The sequence below is a fragment of the Oncorhynchus mykiss genome, chromosome 22 (assembly GCF_013265735.2).
Source record: "Oncorhynchus mykiss isolate Arlee chromosome 22, USDA_OmykA_1.1, whole genome shotgun sequence".
Lineage (NCBI taxonomy): Eukaryota > Metazoa > Chordata > Actinopteri > Salmoniformes > Salmonidae > Oncorhynchus > Oncorhynchus mykiss.
The window spans coordinates 17328829-17347448 of NC_048586.1; the positions used below are offsets into that span (position 1 = coordinate 17328829).

General features: G+C 41.4%; 3 protein-coding genes across 3 annotated transcripts in view; all 3 read left to right on the forward strand.

Annotated features, from left to right (window-relative positions):
- The window catches only part of LOC110501520 (activin receptor type-1C), a 28685-nt gene extending 26229 nt beyond the window's left edge, over window positions 1-2456 (forward strand). Inside the window, exon 9 of the mRNA XM_021579162.2 lies at window positions 113-2456. Within this exon, the coding sequence (XP_021434837.2) occupies window positions 113-238 (126 nt within the window). The 3' untranslated portion in view covers window positions 239-2456. The remainder of the gene's footprint in view (window positions 1-112) is intronic.
- A 5172-nt stretch (window positions 2457-7628) lies between these two features.
- Window positions 7629-12097, forward strand: LOC110501521 (cytohesin-interacting protein). Its single transcript, XM_021579163.2, has 8 exons — window positions 7629-8286; window positions 8749-8798; window positions 8923-8977; window positions 9091-9193; window positions 9579-9672; window positions 9911-9977; window positions 10580-10646; window positions 10878-12097. The coding sequence occupies exons 1-8, from the start codon at window positions 8104-8106 to the stop codon at window positions 11297-11299; spliced, it is 1041 nt and encodes a 346-aa protein (XP_021434838.2). The 5' UTR covers window positions 7629-8103; the 3' UTR covers window positions 11300-12097.
- A 1460-nt stretch (window positions 12098-13557) lies between these two features.
- Window positions 13558-15546, forward strand: LOC110501522. Its single transcript, XM_021579164.2, has 2 exons — window positions 13558-14231; window positions 14440-15546. The coding sequence occupies exons 1-2, from the start codon at window positions 13718-13720 to the stop codon at window positions 14799-14801; spliced, it is 876 nt and encodes a 291-aa protein (XP_021434839.2). The 5' UTR covers window positions 13558-13717; the 3' UTR covers window positions 14802-15546.
- The last annotated feature ends 3074 nt before the right edge of the window (window positions 15547-18620 follow it).

An 18620-nucleotide genomic window follows, 5' to 3' on the forward strand; every position in this document is an offset into this window, starting at 1 on the left:
TGCACTTACTGTAATTCTAAGTTGATCTGCTCTGGACAAGAGTGTCTGCTAAATAGCCAAAAATGTACAATTTTGACCTGTTGATTTAACATGATCCTTCTTGATTCACCAGGCACTGCGGGTGATAGGCAAGCTGATGCGCGAGTGCTGGTATGCCAACGCTGCAGCTCGCCTCACCGCGCTGAGGGTCAAGAAAACCGTCTCTCAGGTGACTGTACTCAAGGACATCAAAGATTAGCTAGCCCACTGGCTGGCGCACCAGAATGTACTGTTATTGGTCTGGAGCAAAGCATCCTCAAGACCACGCTGAAACAAGAAACACTCAGCTGGGTCGTATTAATTAGAAACCAAACAAAAGAAAATGGGGAGGGACTACCTAAACCTATCCAATAAGACATTCTCATTACAAAAGGTTTTGTTGTGTTAGTAAATGTAGGTTTTAGTATGGTGTTACAAATGCCTGTATCGCAAGAATCAAGATTTGTTTTGTTTTATGAGCGTTCATGTCCGCTTGTTCTCGTGAAGTCTTTTTGGTCTCATCTCCTTCGCTCCTTCTGTGCTGTTTGCACCTTCACACACACACACACACACACACACACACACACACACACACACACACACACACACACACACACACACACACACACACACCAAGCCTATTTGCATTTGAGGGTTGGTCCAACAGAATTGGTCACATGGACACCCAAACACAATGAGACATTATTTTACTGTAACAGAGGGGAAGTTACCTTTTCTAACGATACCCTTTTTATGTCTCGACTCCCAGACCCTCCTAGAACTGGAGGATCAGTGAACATGATTGTGGAACATTTAATGCACAGTTTCTGTCACACTGTGACAGAAATGCAGTACTTGGTACCAAGTTCTGCTAGGAGCATTTTAGCCACATTCTGTTAATGTGCTAGCTGTCTAGTCTGTTTTTATAAATGTGCAACGAGCATAAGAAGCCGCATTTTATATAAGGTAGGCCACTTGATTCCAACATCTGAACAAAGTGGACAGGCTAGTATGCTGTTCAAACAGTTGGAGACGGACAGGAGGTTGTGTTCAGAACAGTTCAACTGTTCTAGCTACCTTGCTAGCAAGCAAATAGATCCAAATTGGCTAGACTTTAAATGTAGAGATTAGCTGGCTACTCACTAGCGCGTGGGCTTGTGCTTGAGAGATTGTTTATGAGACCTGTTTTAATTTCCTATAATGCCTGTTAAGAGAAGTTGGTCATTTTTAGTGCATGGTTCGGGTAAAGAAAAAGAAAAGGGCATTTTCATAGACTTGAAAGCCAGATCAGTGATTATTGCAAACAAACAGGTTAAATACTATTTGATAAAACAATGTAATTATTAATGGGTCTTATGGTTGTGGAAGGCTTATATTTAGCATAGGTATAACTTCAAAAGTCTTGAATTCATTCGATTATTCCTGACCGTTGGAAATGCGGTGTCTTGACCTTTTAATTGTGCAACAAAGCTTATTTAAAGAAAACATTTTTAAAAAATCAAGATGTATATCGTGAATCGGCCATATTTAGATGAGCGTTTTAGTGCACTAATGAATACGACCCAGCAGTGAGCATGCTCAGCTTGTGATGCCAAAAGAGCCTGCTGCTGTTCAGCAGGGAACACTCCTGTCCAGCCCTGCAGTGTGTGACTGCCTGGAACTGGATCAACCAATCCAGAGGAACAGGAAATGAAACTGTGACCTATCAGAAGAAAGATGGATGATTTACAATGTACCGATTTCCTCTGCTACCTCAGATGTTTTTAAGTGCCCAAAGCTTGAAGTTGCACATTGAACGCTTCGTGCCATATTATACTGTATGTAGTGCTAGGCAACATGCAAAATGACTGTAAATGCTAAATGTTACTGAGTAACGCACTCACTGCTATGCCTGATTTGTACAGGACACACAAGGTCTATTCCCATAAAGATAATTGTTACTTGGGAGCTACCCCTCCCTCCCCCACCCCAACCTATTATATTTGTCATCTATATATATATTTTTTTATATAAGACTTGAAAATAATGCCTATTTCAACTATACTATGTATTTAAGTCAAACATAGTCCAATATGTTGTATAATAAAATTTATGATTTTTAAAGGTGCAATCTGTAGGTGTAACAATGACAAAGCCGGCAACCCACCCCTGTTTTTGTCAACAGCTGAGGGATGGAGATGGAGAAATGTAACTACTCTCCAATTCATAGACGGGTGTGGATGCAACGACTGATCATCCATGATATCAAAATGATAGTTTTCACCATGTTTTGAGGCTATACAATGCAAACAATTGCATTGTTTACTAACAATGGAGTAAAACAAGCTTGCATTTTCGGTTCTGATGTGGTACGACAGTCTTACTAAGCTCATGACAAAATGTATAAATTATATTCTTCAAGAGTCAATATCATCAATTGAATAAAAGTTTTAAAAAAACAACTATGTAGCAAACACAGATTGTCTCTTTTAAACACAACCGCACAAATAATGTATGATTTAGATGTATTTTCCCTAACAACAGCATCTTCTCTGAGAAGCACAACTTCTGTTATATTACAGAAGAGAGAACTACACCGAACAAAAATGTACATGCAGCAATTTCAAAGATTTTACTGAGTTATAGTTCATATAAGGAAATCGGTCAATTGAAACGAATAGATTCGGCCCTAATCTATGGATTTCCCATGACTGGGATAATATATATATGCATCTGTTGGTCACAGATACCTTGAAAAAAAAGTAGGGGCGTGGCTCAGAACTAGTCACTATCTGGTGTGACCACCATTTGCCTCATGCAGCGCAACACATTTATTTTGCATAGAGTTGATCAGGCTGTTGATTGTGGAATGTTTTCCCAATTCTCTTCAATGGCTGTGCGAAGTTGCTGGATATTGCCAGGAACTGGAACACTGTCATAAAGATTGATCCAGAGCATCCCAAACATGCTCAATGGGTGACATGTCTGGTGAGTATGCAGGCCATGGAAGAACTGAGACATTTTCAGCTCATGGAATTCTGTACAGACCCTTGCGACATGGGGCTGTGCATTATCATGCGGAAACATGAGGTGATGGATGAATAGCAAGACAATGGGCCTCAGGATCTCGTCACGGTATTTCTACATTCAAATTACCATTGATGAAATGTAATTGTGTTTGTTGTCCTTAGCTTATGCCTGCCCATACCATAAACCCACCGAAACCATGGGGCACTCTGTTCACAACGTTGACATCAGGAAACCGCTCGCCCACACAATGCCATACACGCTGTCTGCCATCTGCCCGGTACAGTTGAAACTGTGACTCATCTGTGAAGGGTACACATCTCCAGCGTGCCAGTGGCCATCGAAGGTGACATTTTCCCACTGAAGTCTTACGCCCCCGAAGTGCAGTCAGGTCAAGACCCTGGTGAGGACAAGGATCACACAGATGAGCTTCCCTGAGACGGTTCTGACAGTTTGTACAGAACATTCTTTCGATGTGCAAACCCAGTTTCATCAGCTGTCTGGGTGGCTGGTCTCAGACCATCCCGCAGGTGAAGAAGCCGGATGTGGAGGTCCGGGGTTGGCATGGTCTGTGGTTGTGAGGCCGGTTCAACGTACTACCAAATTCTCTAAAATGACATTGGAGGCGGCTTATAGTAGACAAATTAATATTAAATTATCTGGCAAAAGCTCTGGTGGACATTCCTGCAGTTAGCATGTCAATGGCACCCTCCCTCAACTTGAGACATCTGTGGCGTTGTGTGACAAAACTGCACATTTTAGAGTGGCCTTTGTAATGTTTAATCAGCTTCTTGATATGCCACACCTGTCAGGTGGATGTGTTATCTTGGCAAAGAAGAAACACTCTCTAACAGGGATGTAAACAAATTTGTGCACAGAATTGGAGAGAAATAAGCTTTTTGGAACATTTCTGGGATCTTTTATTTCAGCTCATGAAACATGGGACCAACACTTCACATGTTGCATTTATATTTTTGTTCAGTATATTTAGATGTTTTTGTTGTTTAATACATAATTATGGAAACACTTATTTCATAGGGATATATTTATACTGTATATCCAAGGCCTTTAATTGAATGCTGTACTATGTAGAGACACTATGAAAGGCCAATGTGAAAATATATACATTTTGTACTTTATTTTAATTAATCTTTTCATTTAGATATGTTTTTTTCATGCAGTACATTGTTGTTATGAGTTACTCAAGCAGTACACCCTTTACCCAAGATAATATACATGACTGAACATTTTCAAATTGTTCACATGAAATTGTTTTTTAGCTAGAGCTTTTGTGTTATCAAGAAACACGGTCACTTTTTTTTATTGACATTTGTTAATCGCCTGGAATATGATAAGCCCCTTGTAAATGCTTTTCAGTCGAAAATGTGTTTTTAATTAATTGTTGGTTATCTACTAAAGAGGAATTTTACAGTGAGTCGTCAGCACAGCCGTACGTTTCAACAAGGACTGTGTTCAGGCTGCTCATGTGAACACTAATACCATTGTGAGATCTGGCTTGTGAACCCTTTCCATAACAGGCTTAGGAATGGAAATATTGTGTGGGTGTCTACTGTACACCACAGGGCAGGCCTGGTGCTCTGTTTGTTTAGGCCTGAAGCATGTTCAATCAGAATTATAGCACAGACATGTTGCCAATGTACATATGTATTGTCTGTGGTGTCATTTGACTTTAAAAAACAAAGTCTCCAATTCATTACAGAGATTGTTTAAGATGAGTGCTGTTTTAGAATAATACACTACTGATCCATATCAATAATACACTTTACTGATCCATACCCTGCCTTTTAATTACTTGTATGTAGATTTACTCTGTGTTGTGGATGGGATGGTGGCAGTACAGTATCTATGAAGCATGGTCAATGTAGCCTCTGTAGTTGCTTCATGGGGTGTAAATGACCGGTTCGCTGCTCTGCTGCACATATAACCGTATCATTAAGTCAATGTTACAATGACATTTTGTATGTAAAAACAATGATTTGTTTCACTCAATATCTGTGTAATCATTTGACAAATTATGTAACAACAAAAAACTAAAATATATATTGACATTGCAGTATTTAGTGCTCTGCCTGTATCCTGTGGACAAACAAATGTTATTTGTCTAAGTTGGAATACAGTCATGCTTTTGTCATGTGTCGAGGCCTACAGTCGAGTCAGTTTCTATGGCTGAGTTTACACAGGCATCCCAATACTGATATTTTCTCCCACTAATTAGCCTTTTGACCAATCATATCAGATCTTTTCACACAGGCTGTTTTTCAGAGCTGATCTGATTGGTCAAAAGACCCGTTAGTGGAAAAAAAAATATCAGAATAGATTTGCTTCTGTTAAGACCATCAGTCATTCCAAAGAAAATAGTATTTGTGTAATTTCTGGTCAAATATCTTTTTTGAAGATTGTGTATGACACGTTTTGCCTGCTCTGGGAATGCGATGCTACTTTCATAAAGAAGGATTAATGCTGGGAAATGTCATCCTCCAATCAATTAGCATCGTTCTTTCTGTTGACTAGAGTAACTAGTAACTGGGGGCGGCAGGGTAGCCTAGTGGTTAGAGCGTTGGACTTGTAACCGAAAGGTTGCTAGACCTGACAAGGTAAAAATCTGTCGTACTGCCCCCTGAACAAGGCAGAACAACAATTTCACTGTCATTGTAAATAAGAATTTGTTCTTAACTGACATGCCTAGTTAAATAAATAAAATACAGCTATTTAGTGTTGTGAACTCGGACATGATATCTGTCAATATGATGTGTCATTGCATTGTCTTTCCGTTTTACACTATTTATTATGAATACGTGACAACAGTGAATCAATAAACAACTTTTCATTGAACACAAGATTTTTCTGAGTAGTTTAATATTTCATCATTTTTACCAAATGTAATTCCCATGACAGATTATGATAGAATCAGGGCACGATTTGATCTTCCTGAATGAGAGCATTTTAGTTGGCATACACAATAAATTGTCATTTCAGGTAAACTATCTATTTTTCCCTGCAATGAATCTGTGGTTCAGAAAGCATTACAGCGCACTTAACAATTATAGACACTTTTGTCTGTTAACTGGAGGAAGTAAGCATTGCCACCGTGGCTGTTTGCAGCACTACTCAGATGAGTCAGCCGCTCCTGAATGTGCTGTGCTTGGGTTTAACTGACTCTCCATTCGATTCTACGGCACAGTGACTGAGAACATGGACAGTCATAACGTGTTCATTTAGATGTGGCTTTTTTTTTTACATTTCAGAAGCCAGGCTTGGTTTTCTCAATGGTGAAGTGACTTCCTGAGAAAGTGTTAATGTGCTCAAAATAATTGATTTGAATGATCTGCAGAGTTGAGATAAAACTGTCATAAAACCACTTCCAGTAGTGCACACACTTTATAAAACTCCACTGCTCCAGTCTCACACTGAAGGGCAGGACAGGAGTGAATCTCCAACTAGGCAAAGCCTATTTCAACAACTGACTGTGAACTTCCTACGTTCAGATAATTGGTCAATTCATATCCCAGCAACTTAAAGCCGATCGGCATCATCTAAAATTTGAAATAGTGCGGATATGTTGGGACTTTTTTTGTTTGTTTGTTCTACACATTTGTCTTGATGGTGAGGTATTGCAATATGTTAAGGGTGACAACCATTACATTTCTTGTTGCAACTCATGTGACGCGTCGCAAATGGCACCCTATTTCTTACTTAGGCTGCGTTTAGACAGGCAGACCAATTCTGATCGTTTTCCCCCCACTAATTGGTCTTTTGACCAACCAGATCAGCTGTAACAAATATCTGTAGTGATTGGTCAAAAGACCAATAAGTGGAAAAGAATATCAGAATTGGGCTGCCATAGTGCACTACTTTTGACCAGGGCCCTGCTCAAAAGAAGTGCACTATATAGGGAATAGGGTGCCATTTGGGAAGATCTCCTTGTCTGTACAGTGTTACAGTGGAGGGAGATTCTACTGGCCAGACAGTCCCGTGGGAGCTTGGGAGCTGGCACTGCTAAGGGTCACACGTTCAATGGGCCAAAGGGGAATGCAATGAGGCAACACTGCTGTTCATTGGTCTGTTTCGTGAGGAGGGTATTACCAGAGGGTTCATATTGGGCCTGTCCCAAATGGAAACCTATTCCTTACATAATCCATTACTTTTGACCAGAGCCCGTCCATAGGGTGAACTTAAAAAATGTAAAAAAAATTAAGTGTGGGACATTCTGATGTTCCTATTTGACTAATTCCTACTGAATTTGTTTTGTGTCTCAAACACAAAGTTCTGGGGTGCTTGAATGGATAAGGTACTGTCTGTACGATCATAAAATACATATAGTTTATCTTGTAAAAATGTATGAGGAAAAAAATACTTCACTATCAAAGAACAATAGAAAAATTGTCAACACATCACATATCTGACATTGATTTTAGTCTTGACTGTTGGCCTGTGTGTGATTTCCTCTTGGATCAAACCATGTCTGATGCCTTCTAGCCATTGACCCATGCTGTGTGTTTGTAAAGCAAGTCTCTAGCCCCGAGCGAAAGCCTGCTTTTGTCTGTCCTCACAAGACAAATCTCTTTGCTTGGCGGACCAGAGAGGCTCAGGTTGACTCCAACCCATTCGGAAAACAGAAACTGGAGTGAGTGGAAGCAGGTGCTGATGCTAGTCTAGACCACAGAGGTGGCAGTTTTTCATGCATTGCTGATTTCTGACAGACCATAAATCAAATCGTACAGACTGCACAAAAAAAGGGGGCTGTTTGAAAAGAGAGAGAAAAAAAAAGTATGCCCGATTTTCCTTTTCCTGGCCACAGCAGAGCAGACAAACGGTACACAAGAAAAATAAAAAGAGACACAAAAGGGTGGAAAGAAAGTGAGCAAAGGGCTGTGATCGGCTAACACAGGAGCATCATAATCGCATGGTGTGGATTTCCGCTTTGGCACATTTACTTTAAGCTGCGCAGCAGTGGCAGGGACACACCACATACACAACACATGCATAGTTACTCTACTGTACTAGCTGTACCAGAGCTACACTATGGCGCTGTGAAGAGGGAGCGAGCTCCACTCCACCATGCAATCCACCACGAACTTCAATGGGCTCCAGCGACAGGGCAGCCAGGACAGTTACATTATGGAGGTCTCTCCGCGGAAGAAGGGTCATCTATGGTATCGGGGCTCTCTGAGGGGACGCCATGACAAACCCAGTCAGAATGGGGGGACTACTCCCGGGACTCTGCCAAGAGGCTGGAAACAGGTAAGCGAGAAAGCTTTGAGAGAAACAGGATAGAGTTAACAGTTACTCTGTATATCAATTGTCATGTACGCTATAAGTATTCTTAGAGGTCATTGATGTTAGTAGAGACGACATAAAACGGTTTCAGAGTGGCATCAGAGAGGTTTGCATTAACATGTACTGTACAACCACAACCGAGAACTTGCAATGACAAAAAGCCTTTTGACAAATTTAAATTTTTTGGACAAACTAGTTCACTAAGCAGGAAAAATACTTGGGGAAAAAATACCTGTGATGTATATGTTTACGATGAAAATATGTCAAATTTCTTACCGAGAATATAAAGAGACTGGCGTCCATCTAGTCTATTTTGCATGGAATGAAATACATGTGCTGTGACCAGGTTGAGAATAGCTATTTTCACAGTTGTATTTCTAAAATATATACTGTACAAATATATGAAATATACATTTGACTCTCCAGTCCAACAGAACCCGCTCAAACTCCTTGGTGGATTACTCGGACCCTCAGCGGTAAATACAAGCCCTCTCATCTGTAATAACATTTACACCGTTAACACTATGATACATACACAATTTGTGCTTTAATAACCCAAGGTGGGACAAGTCTGTAACCCCATTTCTCCTGAACATATAGGACTACTGTCACAATGCAAAAGCAAGACAATGAGACGTTTGGATTTGAAATTCAGGTAAGATCATTTTTTTTATTTATTAAGAAATACATTTAAAAAAAAGTTTTTTTTAAATGCTTTCACTGCATTGTCAGTCCGGCCTAGTGACAGTGTGACTCCTTTTGTTGTAGACATATGGTGTGCAGCTGAAGAACAGCACTGCGGTGGAGATGTGCACATTTGTGTGCAAGGTGCAGGACGATAGCTCGGCTGAGAGTGCAGGCCTGACCACCGGTGAGACACCCACCCACTTCCTCTCCCTATGGCCCAGACTCAGCTTCAACGCTGCGCAAGTATAGTTTTCACACAGAGAGATGTCCCCGCTACACTCATTACAATACATCGAACTTTCACGTATAGAAAGGCCAACAAGTCGACGCCTAACTACTCACATTCGCTGTCTCTCTTTAGCTCTCCCACACGCATTTTATTGTGGTCGACGTTTGTGTTACAATATCTTTAGCAAGAAATAATCATTCTACAATGCTGATTTTTGGGTCAGTCAAACTCCCAGCACCACAGCCGAGATTAAGATTGGTTGCTTGCGTGTTAACCCTTTAAACATATCTCCCACGCTCTCGCTTTCTCTATCTTCCTCTCGCTGTCGTTGTGCATGTAGGTGACGTTATCGTCACCATCAATGGGGTCAGCATTGAGGGGTCGACCCATCAGCGCATCGTTGACCTGATTCGAGAATCCACCAACTTTTTACAGTGAGTAAAACCAGCGATGACACCCAAAACCCAAAGGGTTACTGTCTGTAACTCCGAAGAATGTGAGAAAAACGTTCAACATATTAAAATGCTTATAAAACCTTGATATTGGCATTAGCCTTGGTTTCAACCTTGCTGAATAGCTCCCTCTAGGAAACATAAATCTACTCTATCCTCTAGAAGGGTCAGTAGGATGTGTATGTCTGCTTGTGCTCATCTTGCCTCTGTGTAATCTCAGGATGGAGACGGTGTGTGGGACGGTGGTGAAGAGGATTGAACTGGAGAAGAAGATGAGCTTGCTCAAGGTGTGTCTCTCTGACAGGGCGGATGTTTGGCTTCAATAACAGATCATAGTGGGAAATATGGGTGGTGTGCACTGTGCAGTACCACATAACTCCACCCCCCATAAAAAGAGCACACATTACAAAACTATAGACCGGTTCCATATAGCTATTTATAAACTGGGTGGTGCAAGCCCTGAAGACTGAAAGCCATGGTCTATCAGACCATATACCACGGGTATGATAAAAACATTACTGTTTACTGTTCTAATTACGTTGGTAACCAGTTTATAATAGCAATAAGGCACCTCGGGATTAGTGGAAATGGCCAATATACTGTACCACACGTCTAAGGGCTAGATCCAGGCACTCCGCGTTGCGTTGTGCGTAAGAACAGCCCTTAGCTGTGGTATATTGGTCATATACCACACTCCCTGGGCCTTATTGCTTAAGTATACTACACAATTCCATGCACAAATCCTAATGTAGATGAATTGGGTCACAGGGAAACACACTATTATAGAGGCTATGTTCAGTACTGTATAGCTGACTTCAATCATGTCTAATGTGTAGCGGAGTCGATCATGTTTAATTATCATGTCATTCTATGTTTTTTGTCCACACAGCATACCCTGGGAGAGAAATGGGTGGAGTTGCAAGCACTCACATTACAGGAAAACCGCCTTACGCAAGGTGAGGGGTTTTGCCCAGCTGTGAAACCATAGAACTTCCTGTCTCATTAGCTGATGTGAAAATGACAAGTAAACGCTGAGGTGCATTAACGAGCTTCATTTACTGTCATTGTGACGCATTAACTGAGAAGTAATTGATATAAAAATGTCCTGTCAATCAACCACATCCGTCACAGTGCACATGAATACTGTGGTTGGAGAAGTCAACTAACTGCCCTTCCCTTGTCTCCAGGTAACCTGAATGACAGTTCTCTACACCCCTCTATGGACTCCCTGATGTCTCTACTGTCTCCGTCTGGACACAGTGGCCACCGTTTCTCCAGTGACAGTAGCTGCCGGAGTGGGATGACAGAGGACAGTGTGTTTGGGGACCTGAGCTCTCCCAGCCCCTGCAATGTGGCCAGTCCAGATGATAGCTGCTTCTTCTCCACAGACTTCCCCCAGGAAATGCCCAGGGCCCTGGCCAGCCTCAGCCGTCCCCATAGCGATAGCCTGGCTGGCAGCAGTGGCTCCCTCTCCTCCTCTTCTTGGGACCCCTCCAGAGCCTCCCTTTTCGGGACACTCCCCAGGAAGGCTAGGAGAGCCAGCGTCCGCAAACACATCCTGAAGTTCATCCCTGGATTCAACCACTCAGTGGAGGAGGAGGACACCTGACCTATGAACGAACACTACAGTAGGTCTGTGTCTGATGTGATGTTCAATACAAACATTTCCTGCTGAGACTGAAGCATTGCCAATATGGACACCGTGCCCCTGGCTCAGGAGTAGCCACTCAGTGAACATTATTGGGATAAAGAGAAATATCCCTTGGACAAAGGCCTTCAGTTATCTATAGATACTGTATACATGATGCACAATTTTCATAATGAGAAAACAGCATTAATCCTTAAGGGTAACAATTATTTGGAATATAGAACACGGGAACTCAGTTCATGTGTGTGCAGACAGTGCAACAAAGATTGTGCTTGCCATTTCCAAAAATGTTACCATTGTATGTAGGGTGATAACTATGCATGAAAAGCCATGATTTTCCTCAATTCAATATTTTGCTTGTATATAACTTGAGAAGTGTTATGCTTTGCATATTTGATGCATGCAAGTCTGTCACCTAAAAAGTGTGAGTTCTTAACCAGGTAGCTAACTTCATAGTTCAAAACAGGATGTGGGCAGAGAAGGAGCTACTTTCTTGACTATTTTTGTACCCATACCCAAGTTTCAGGTTATCTACAACTTACTTTCAGTCTTGATAGTTATACTACAAATAAGAACTGTCTTCCCTCTAATTCATGGCATTTTAACAGAGTGCCATGGAATGATACTCGACTGTTTTGAATGTATGTTTGCCATTTGCATTGAGATTCAAAAGACATGTTTAAAATTCCCTGAAGACAAGTGACTGTATAATTTTACACAAATAAAGTGTATAGCGACAGTTTAGGAACCAACTATTTACATATTCTCTCTCATACTGCCTTCTATTATTTAAGTACATCTGTGAGTGAAAAAAAAAAAGATTAACATCCACTAGATGGCATTGCAAGCATTATATCAGAACATACAGTACAATGCCACACTGTAAAAGAATGAGGTTCACAATATCTTGCCTAATGTGATGCCAGTGGGGTTCTGAAGTGGGGCGGCAGGTATCCTGGTGGTTATGAGCGTTGGACTAGTAACCAAAAGGTTTCTGGTTCGAATTCCCAAGCTGACTAGGTGAAACATCTCATTGTGCCCTTGAGCAAGGCACTGAACCCCATTTGCTCCTGTAAGTTGCTGTTGATAAGTGTGTCTGTGAAATATAAGTAGGACAGTTAAAGGAAATGTACATATACTGTTGACCTACACCAGAAGATTGGAATCCCAAAGCACTCCATGCTTATTCCTCCAGACCAGGGACCAGATTAACCCCTTAATAAAAACATGGTGTTCTGTTTCTCTACGACCTCCAGACGAGTCCCGACACTTGTGAAGGTAACCCGTAGTAACAAATGGAAGTAGTTCTGCGGCGAAAAAAGTGTATATACACACCCTGAGCTTTCTTATATCTCCTAGATATAGGACAGACACTTAAACATTCTTTGATTTTAAATTAAGACCCCTTTAGGCCCCCCCCCCCCCCCAAAAAAAGTTATTTGATTAAAATAATTTGGCCTTTACATTTTTTGGCGGGGGGGCCTAAAGGGGTCTTAATTTAAAATCAAATAGCTAAATGATCCATTGTATGACCATCTTAAATTCCATTTGTTAACGTAGAAGAGGGGGGGTGGGGGGGCACTAACGGCTTAGACGGAGGTTAACAGGGTGGTCAGCGCTATACTGAGACTATCCTTCCTTTCTCTTACATTCTCTGTTAGCTTGGAGTCAAATGAGAAGACAGTAAACAAAGAAAAGAGAATGAGAGCATACAGAATGTAAACCTTATATTCTCTTTACACAGCTATATGACTATCCCATTTAGCAGACTCTTTTATACAAAGTGACTTACTGTCATATGTGATATGAAATGATGCAACTTAGCCAGCAACGGTAGGTGTTCTTGTTACCATCTCTTAAGGGATCCTTAAGCATGTGCCCTCAACGCCGTAGCTTACCCTGCTTTCCACATGAGTAAACCTACAGGAGAACGTTCATCTGGTCTCAGAATGGCACAGGGGAGGTGGTCACTCAGGATGGATTATACTAAACAATCAGTACAATCAGTTCACTTGTCCAAGTCACACAGACAAAGAGCCATTTGTTGGTCCAACACAAAACCTCTGTTCTTCATTGGCTCAAACATGCTTAAAGAATTACATCGCACACTAGCACAAAAAAAAAAAAAAAAAAGACAGCTCGGCCTCACATCATTGATTAAAATGCAGGATGGTACTCTCCCTTACTAGCCAATGGGATAACTAGGACCGAGAATTAGTATTTTGATTGGATGACCGCATTGGCCGGCTGAAGACACTCAAACTGTCTGGCAACTGCTACGACAAAATACTCGTCGGGAAAAATCAAAAGGTGGACAATTGACGAAGTCGGAGAAGTCTGATTATTTCAACACCACAAAAGGGAGATAAAAAAAGAACTATGGACAGAGAAAAGAGCAATCCTCCTCCACTAGACCGGGACGGGATGGAGGGGAATACAAACAGGGTGGCATCCCAGGTGGTGGAGATCATCAGTGGGATGAGTCTGGGAGCCATCCAGTCTCTGGAGCAGGCTGTGGAAGAGGAGGAGGAGGGAGATGACTCTGTGTTCTATGATGAGGGTGATGCTCCATTAGATGGGGAAGGAAGGTCTTGTCCCTTGGTCTGTGGGTCCACTGAGAAATCAGCTCAACCACAGAATGGGAAGGTGAGCCTACTCAAGGCTGAGACAGCTGGTGTAGTCATGGAGAATGGAACAGGGAAAGATCCCATCACGGAAGGAGGAGAACGTCGGAGCTCTTCCCTTTCGGGTAAGGGTGATACTGGGCCACATCACACCGCCAGTGGCCGAACTAAGCCCCAGACAGTCCAGACAGAAACATTGGCACAAATCCCAACTCAAACACTTGCAGAGCCACAAAAACATACAAGACAGGACACATTGATGAACAAAGGTAAGGAACTCAGCATTATACGGAGAATATTCCATTCAATCAAAGTAAAATTGTCAGTATCGATAATCCAGCACATTCATTCCACAATGAATATTTTTGGTAAAATTACCATAACCACATTTATAAGCAGATTGATATTATTTAGTACACTATAATGAGAGAACTCAGAACATTAAAATTGTGACAAATGTGTACTTCTGCATTTAAGCTTCTGCTTCACAAAAGATGGAGGTGAAAGATACACAGGAGCAGACACCTGTTACTACTCCCCCGCCTGTACCTGAGGAACCTCAGCTATACAGGGCGGCAGAGGCCCCATGCTCCTCTGGTGACGAGCCCAACAGTGCGAGTCAGGATGAGGAGGACACAGACAAAGGTTCCCAGGATTCCCTGGCCTGTCAGGGTACAAGTTCCCAGTCCTCAGAAGGACAGAAGTCTGGCCGGCCCCGTCATCAGAAATCCTCCGACCACAACACCAGTTCCAAATATAGCACCGTCTCCTACAGGAAGATACGCAAAGGTAACACTCGCCAGAAGATCGACGAGTTTGAGTCCAAGATGAATCTATAACGTTACATCAAGTTAATATCTTGAAGATGGTGCAGCTTTACTTCAACTGCATGGAGCTGGATGGGGGCATGCTAAACCAGTCGCTATGCAAATTGGAATAACGATCACCTGTCGTCGTTGGTTAAGTCTGTCTAATACACAATCCTAACAGATTTTCAGTATCATATTTCAAATATTGACATTTCACTGTAACGTTAAGTCCCTACTGAAGCGAAAAGAATGATTGACATGTAAAGAGTTCTCACAGACTTGAAAAGACTGCTGAGAGGAGCTCAATATGCATAATAGTGTTGTTATTTAATTAGAAAATTAACAGGGAACATTTGATTATGTAAGGCAGGTATTTGATAAGCAGATAAAACATTTTTTTTTTTTTAAAAAAGAGGCTTGGGGAGCTAATAATCCTACTAGCAAAACATTACAACTTGCATTCCCCAGGGGCTCCTGGCCTGTAAACATTTCAATACACTTTGCTAAGCACTGCAAATCTGAATTTCAGGTGATCAACCCTATATGTAAAGTTCTGCTATTTAAAATGTATACACACACACACACGCGTTCGCCTTGGGCTATAAGAACTGAACCAACTAATAATGTTAAACCCCTATAACGCTGTAACAGACATACCTTTCCATACTGTAATATTTCCATGAGTATAGCGTACATGTTCTCCTGGAATATCTGTTGCATAAATGTGGAAAAATAAAACTTTAATATCTATTCATTAAAAGGAAATTAACATTGATGTGTGTGAGTTTGGAGAAAGAAAATCCCATCGTTCATCTTTGGTATCAACAGTTCCCTCTATTGTTAAAGAAATGTACATACAGTATGCACTAAACCTACAACCATAGTAAAAAAAACAAGCAGCTCTTATTATACCAGGCGAGCCATAAAGTGAAGGGTGAAGTTGCCCGTAGACACTGATCTTGGGTCAGTTTGAAGTGTTCCCCACTAATCATTGAGGTTATAATTGGGGAGGGGAAGCTGATCACAGATCTGTACCTAGGGAAAACTTCAACCCGGAGCTGACTCATAATGCAATACTATTTTATCTCAAAGAAAATGTCTTTAGCAAAGCTATCTGTGATATGTAATGCCAACACAGACTCATGCACACTGCATGCATTTAACTTTGTACATCAAAATGATATTTCAAACAGTAAAAATGGTACACGGACAAAACAGATCTATTTACATGAAATCAAAGTGGCATAAAATATCCAGCCATCTGGCACTGAAACAGATATGGGCAATTGTGCGGTCAAATGGAGTGCTAAAATACAGTTGAAGTCGGAAGTTTACATACACTTAGGTTGGAATCATTAAAACTCGTTTTTCAACCACTCCACAAATTTCTTGTTCAAACTATAGTTTTGGCAAGTCGGTTAGGACATCTACTTTGTGCATGACACAAGTAATTTTTCTAACCATTGTTTAGACAGTTTAATTCACTGTATCACAATTCCGGTGGGTCAGAAGTTTACGTACACGAAGTTGACTGTGCCTTTAAACAGCTTGGAATATTCCAGAAAATTATGTCATAGCTTTAGAAGCTTCTGATTGGCTAATTGACATCATTTGAGTATATTGGAGGTGTACCTGTGGATGTATTTCAAAGCCTACCTTCAAACACAGTGCCTCTTTTGCTTGACACCATGGGAAAATCAAGATTTAAAAAAATCAGCCAAGACCTTCACAAGTCTGGTTCACCCTTGGGAGCAATTTCCAAAACGCCTGAAGGTACCACGTTCATCTGTACAAACAATTGTACGCAAGTCTAAACATCATGGGACCATGCAGCCATCATACCGCTCAGGTAGGAGATGCGTTCTATCTCCTAGAGATGAACGTACTTTGGTGAGAAAAGTGCAAATCAATCCCAGAACAACAGCAAAGGACCTTGTGAAGACGCTGGAGGAAACAGGTACAAAAGTATCTACATCCACAGTAAAACAAGTCCAATATCGACATAAACTGAAAGGCCGCTCAGCAAGGAAGCAGCCACTGCTCCAAAACCGCCATAAAAAAAGCCAGACTACGGTTTGCAACTGGTCATGGGGACAAAGATCGTACTTTTTGGAGAAATGTCCTCTGGTCTGATGAAACAAAAATAGAACTGTTTGGCCATAATGACCATTGTTATGTTTGGAGGAAAAAGGGGGAAGCTTGCAAGCCGAAGAACATCATCCCAACCGGGAAGCACGGGGGTGACAGCATCATGTTGTGGGTGTGCTTTGCTGCGGGAGGGACTGGTGCACTTCACAAAAGAGGGCATCACGAGGAAGGAAAATTGTGTGGAAATATTGAAGCAACATCAAGACATCAGTCAGGAAGTTAAAGCTTGGTCACAAATGGGTCTTCCAAGTGGACAATGACCCCAAGCATACTTCCAAAGTTGGCTTAAGGACAACAAAGTCAAGGTATTGGAGTGGCCATCACAAAGCCCTGACCTCAAACCTATAAAAAAAAAATTGAGCAGAACTGAAAAAGCATGTGAGCAATGAGGCCTACAAACCTGACTCACTCAGTGACACCAGCTCTGTCAGGAGGAATGGGCCAAATTTCACCCAACTTATTGTGGGAAGCTTGTGGAACGCTACCTGAAACATTTGACCCAAGTTAAACAATTTAAAGGCAATGCTACCAAATACTAATTGAGTGTATGTAAACTTCTGACCCACTGGGAATGTGATGAAAGAAATAAAAGCTGAAATAAATAATTCTCTACTATTATTCTGACATTTCACATTCTTAAAATTAAGTGGTGATCCTAACTGAACTAAGACAGGGACTAGGATTAAATGTCAGGAATTGTGAAATACAATTCCTGAAACGTTCAACTTCAACTGTATATAGGACATCTGCAGGAAACAAATATTTACTCATGTAAATCATCAAAAAGGCACATTCGTGATTTGCCACGGCATGAGAATTCATTTTTTGCAAAGCTGGTGAACATGCATGTAAAACCAAAGACCTCAAAGTGAAAACAACTGTACACTAGTGAAAAGCATGAGCTGGCACACACAGATAAGTTAGTAGAGGTGTAACTGTAGGCTATAAAGCTAAAGAGAGTCACACCCTCTATAAACAAGCTCACAGTAATTTCAGTAAACCACAGAGCTTATATACACATACATACGTACACACAGTGCCTTGTAAAAGTATTCACTCCCCTTGGCATTTTTCCAATTTTGTTGCATTACAACCTGTAATTTAAATGTGTTTCATTTAACGGACACACACAAAAGTCCAAATTGGTGAAGTGAAATGAAAACGGTAAAGTGGTGTGTGCATATGTATTCACCCCCTTTGCTATGAAGCCCCTAAATAAGATCTGGTGCAACCAATTACCTTCAGAAGTCACATTTTTAGTTGTTTTTTTTAAAGTTCACCTGTGTGCAATCTAAGTGTCACATGATCTCAGTGTAAATATACACACACACCTGTTCTGAAAGGCCCCAGAGTCTGCAACACCACTAAGCAAGGGGCACCATGAAGACCAAGGAGCTCTCCAAACAGGTCAGGGACAAAGTTGTGGAGAATTCAGGGTTGGGTTATAAAAACAATCTGAAACTTTGAACATCCCACTGAGCACCATCAAATCCATTATTAAAGAACGGAAAGAATACGGCACCACAACAAACCTGCCAAGAGAGGGCCGCTCACCAAAACTCACACCAGGCAAGGAGGGCATTAATCAGAGGCGCAACAAAGAGAACCCCGAAGGAGCTGCAAAGCACCACAGTGGAGATTGGACTATCTGTCCATAGGACCACTTTACGGAAGGGCTTTACGGAAGAGTGGCCTGAAAAC

Excerpts from the sequence above, each read along its gene's own strand:
- LOC110501522 (XM_021579164.2), top strand. The coding sequence starts at position 13,718 with ATGGACAGAGAAAAGAGCAATCCTCCTCCACTAGACCGGGACGGGATG. Across the intron at positions 14,232-14,439 it reads GGACACATTGATGAACAAAG|CTTCTGCTTCACAAAAGATG; the intron begins GTAAGGAACTCA and ends TCTGCATTTAAG.
- LOC110501521 (XM_021579163.2), top strand. The coding sequence starts at position 8,104 with ATGCAATCCACCACGAACTTCAATGGGCTCCAGCGACAGGGCAGCCAG. Across the intron at positions 9,194-9,578 it reads GAGTGCAGGCCTGACCACCG|GTGACGTTATCGTCACCATC; the intron begins GTGAGACACCCA and ends TTGTGCATGTAG. Across the intron at positions 10,647-10,877 it reads GGAAAACCGCCTTACGCAAG|GTAACCTGAATGACAGTTCT; the intron begins GTGAGGGGTTTT and ends CCTTGTCTCCAG.